Source organism: Lathyrus oleraceus, chromosome 1 (genome assembly GCF_024323335.1).
Source record: "Lathyrus oleraceus cultivar Zhongwan6 chromosome 1, CAAS_Psat_ZW6_1.0, whole genome shotgun sequence".
Taxonomy (NCBI): domain Eukaryota; kingdom Viridiplantae; phylum Streptophyta; class Magnoliopsida; order Fabales; family Fabaceae; genus Lathyrus; species Lathyrus oleraceus.
Window position 1 is genome coordinate 58,575,754 of NC_066579.1, and position 3,709 is coordinate 58,579,462.

General features: G+C 42.0%; 1 protein-coding gene across 1 annotated transcript; it reads right to left on the minus strand.

The window, feature by feature from the left end:
• Positions 1-1,009: 1,009 nt before the first annotated feature.
• LOC127091257 (eukaryotic translation initiation factor 4 gamma-like) lies at positions 1,010-2,575 on the minus strand. Its single transcript, XM_051029845.1, has 4 exons — positions 2,492-2,575; positions 1,931-2,152; positions 1,439-1,732; positions 1,010-1,171 (listed from the first exon to the last, which is right to left on the minus strand). The coding sequence occupies exons 1-4, from the start codon at positions 2,573-2,575 to the stop codon at positions 1,010-1,012; spliced, it is 762 nt and encodes a 253-aa protein (XP_050885802.1).
• Between the last annotated feature and the right edge of the window lie 1,134 nt (positions 2,576-3,709).

A 3,709-nucleotide genomic window follows, 5' to 3' on the forward strand; every position in this document is an offset into this window, starting at 1 on the left:
GAAAGATTACAACAAAGAGCGTCTAAGAAGATAAAGATCTCTTAGCCCTCTCAACTTTACAGGCTTCACAAGTCACTTGAGGAATATTCAGCAAGTAATGAAAATACAGTAATGTGCTTAGTGCTTCTAGATAAGCAGTTGTTACACGATATAAGAACATATATATTTCACACTTAGAGCAACAACTCGTGTGAACAAAAATGAACAAGAATAAAAGAGATTTTTGAATTGTTTGCAGTATTCTCGTATGCTTCGCTATCTTGTATGAAGATGATCCAACCTTTATATAGAGATTAGATAAAGAGACCGTTAGTTGAGGCATTCATGGATATCTTGGCAATGATGGACTTTTAATCTCATTAATCTCTTTGTCCTTTCCATAGCAATTTTGCAGCGTGTTAACTCTCTTCCAAAAATAGATTCATACAAAAAATAGAAGACTTTGCAGCTAAGTCTTTTTTATCATTCTGAGTCAGAGTACGCGGAGCTCAGATGTTCTTTGTTCAGCATGTGTATCTTCAAATAGTTGCTGAAAGCTGATTGATTTCATAGGTTCTTGATGTCTTTCTGATAGTGATTCCTCAAAGCGTAAAGTCATCAGATCCTTGATTGCACTGTTCAGATTCAGAGCGTCTGATTCTTCTATCTATGTAGAACTTTGTGCGCTTTCTTTTGTTCAGAGTCAGAACCTCTGCTTGACTAACTTCTAAGTGGTCATTATGGACTTACGTGAATATCAAATGTGTGTCTATCTGACCCTTTTTCGATTAGAGTCCTGCACACTTAGATAACTTATGTTAGGGTACCAATTTGTTTCATCCTTTATTATCATCAAAACCTTAGAGATGAATTGTAGACACAGTATCTTGTTCTTACAATCTCCCCCTTTTTTATGATGTCAAAAACCTCAGAGTGACGATAAAACAATGATACTATAATAAGGATTTTAAGAAAATCATCTCAGAGTCAGATGAGTAACGACTCCCCCTAAGATAGATCATAGCAAATTTTAGATGTTCTTACCAAATCTCCTTGCGTAGTAGCCAGTTTTTACCTTAGATACTTCCTGCATGGCTTTGAATTTCATAAGAGTTTTAAATGTGCGCATTGCATTAACAGGCTTAGATATTATTTCATCAAAGTTGTTTGTATTCTCCACCTTTTTGTCATACTGAAAAAGACTTAGCAAAAAAATTTAGAGCAGGCAAAATATGATTCATATATGGGAAAGAGAATTACAGATAAGATGTTTAGATATTAAGAACAGAGAGAGAAAAACACTTAGAGAATACATATCAGATAGGCAAGTAGAGAAAACAACAAAACAAATCCTAAGTGCCTAAGGGTTCGGAGGTAGTGGCATCCTCTGAAGCAACTGAGTCAGCAGGTTCTGAATGTTGGAGTTGACAGAGTCATGTTGATCCAGTATGGCTCTTACAATCTGCTGCTCCTGCTGTAGCTCTTCCAAAATCTTCAACATTAGAGGAGCAAAGTCAGAGTGAGATTGCTCCCCCTGAGTCAGAGCGTCATTCCTTGCCTTGGCAGCTTCTTCTGCAGCTATGTGTGCTGCTTCTTCAACATCAGCCTTTTCTTTGTCTTCAGCTTCAGCAGCAACAACATCCTCAGAAGCGGCCTTCTCTACAGCTTCTCTTGCTCTTTGTTCTTCCTCCAGACGGGCCTTCTCTTTAGCTTCTCTTCTAGCCTTCTCTTCTGCCTCTCTGGCCAGGCGTTCCTACAACCTCTCTCCATCTTCTCTGATGAAGTCGTTACAAACTTGTTCAGAGAGGCCTTTCAACTTGACAGCCTCAGAAGTCATCCATATGATCACTCTGTTCTAGTGAATCCTCATTGTAGAGGGATCATCACTAATACCAGAGTTTTCAGATAATGATCTGATCTTTTCCACTGAAGACTCTACAAATAAAGTTACTGCTTCTTCCAGGGTGGGAAAGGCGGGTTCTAGTTCAGAGGTTGGGGATGTAGGTTCTGGTGGTGTGGAAATGGTTTCAATGGGAGGTTCATAATGATGGGAGATGGGGTTTTCAGTGGGAGTTTCGATGTGTAGTTCAGATGGAGGTGGTGGTGGTTGTTGAGACGGTGATGGAATATTTGTTTCTGGTTCAGGTTGGTTGTGGGGGGAGAGGGCACGAGCCTGAAGTTAAGCTATAGTGGGGGATTATGGGTCAGAAGGCTCAGAGTCGAAGGAGATTTTATAGTAAGGTGAGTATGAGGGTGTTGAGGAAGGTGGTGATATGGGTTCATTGAACATTTGGGCCTCAGATATGGGTAGAGTGGTGGTGGTGAGGTTAAATTTTTGAAGGGGCGGTGATGGTGGGTTAGAAGTATGTGTTTCATAGGGCTTAGTGGTGGAAGGTGTAGGTTCAGAGGGTGTGTAAATGGGAGAGAGTAGAGGTAGGGAAGAAGGCATTTTCCTTAAATGAATAGAGGGAGAGTCAGAAGGCATAGACTTGCTTGGAGAGGAGGAGGAAACCAGAGGCACAAGAGGTCTAAAGACAGAAGTTTCTCCCAGCTTCTGAGCTTTCTTCTTCGTCTTCCTTTCAGAAGGTTCTTGCATTCTGTCGCATCCGCGAAAAACAACCGGCGGGCTGAAACAAAAACAACACAGAGCCGCCACCGTGCGTTATTTATCCCAAAAGAGGGAAAGGAAACGCTCGAGGTAAACCTGGGAAAAGCATGGTCTCGCGACCAAAGAGAATGGGATCGGGAGTCGGTTACGCAAGGGGAAGGTATTAGCACCCCTCACGTCCGTCGTACTCGACGGGATCCACGCTCTAAAAGATAGGTTAAGGTTGCTAAAACAAACATCACACACACACACCGAAGACAACACAGGTGGGGGAAGAGAGGAGAGGGCTCGCTAGGACATCACGTCCTATGCCTACGTATCTCGTCTGGAACGAGAATCAGAGCTGTCGTAGTTCGGCTCACGCACGCCAAACAAGACACACACAAACACAGGCAAACTTGGAACCCGAACGCCAATCGCTGGACTTACATCGGCTTCCGAACCAAACAAACACAATCAGGATACGGACAGCCAATCGCTGGGCTTACATCCATATCCTGACACACAAAAGGGTTAACAAGAAAACACACACAAAAAGGAAAAAGATTTGCCCGGAGAGACCTCGCACGGTCTCCTGCCTACGTACCTCATCTGGTATGAGGATCAGGGCGACGTAGTTCCCCTGAACGGGAAAGAAATTCTAACCAGATACAAAGGGAGACACACTACTAGGGAGCTGGACTCGAGCCTAGATGTTATCATGCATCATTGCCCTATGTTATGGTTTCTATCTACTTTCACAACAGCAAGCTAATCCTAACCAGGAAAAAGCAAAGCATGCAAGCATAAACAAAACAAAGCAGACATTTCAAATAGCACACACTATATCCAGTCAAAGTGGGCTCAAACAAAGGGTTAGACTGCCAAGGCAAGTCAACTGTGTCAGGGTGGTGTTAGCTCTTAACCCTGACATTGAGAGTCAGGATGAAGCTTGTAACACCCTTCTAAAATACCCCAAAAGTTTAGTTAAAATAACAACATATATAAATCAGAGTAAATATGCAATTAAGGGTGTCACACAATTACTTCACACCATTCACCATGATAACTGTCATGCTCTTTTATTAATTCAAAACATAAAGCATTTGCACAATACGCAGCGGATAGAGATTAAATCAATCA

What these genes read in the sequence shown, in the direction of transcription:
- LOC127091257 (XM_051029845.1), bottom strand. Translation starts at nt 2,575, where the DNA reads ATGCAAGAACCTTCTGAAAGGAAGACGAAGAAGAAAGCTCAGAAGCTG. An exon ending in TTAGACCTCTTGTGCCTCTG is followed by an intron (nt 2,153 to 2,491) that starts GTTTCCTCCTCC and finishes GCTTAACTTCAG; the next exon opens with GCTCGTGCCCTCTCCCCCCA. An exon ending in TACAGCAGGAGCAGCAGATT is followed by an intron (nt 1,172 to 1,438) that starts GTAAGAGCCATA and finishes AGTCTTTTTCAG; the next exon opens with TATGACAAAAAGGTGGAGAA.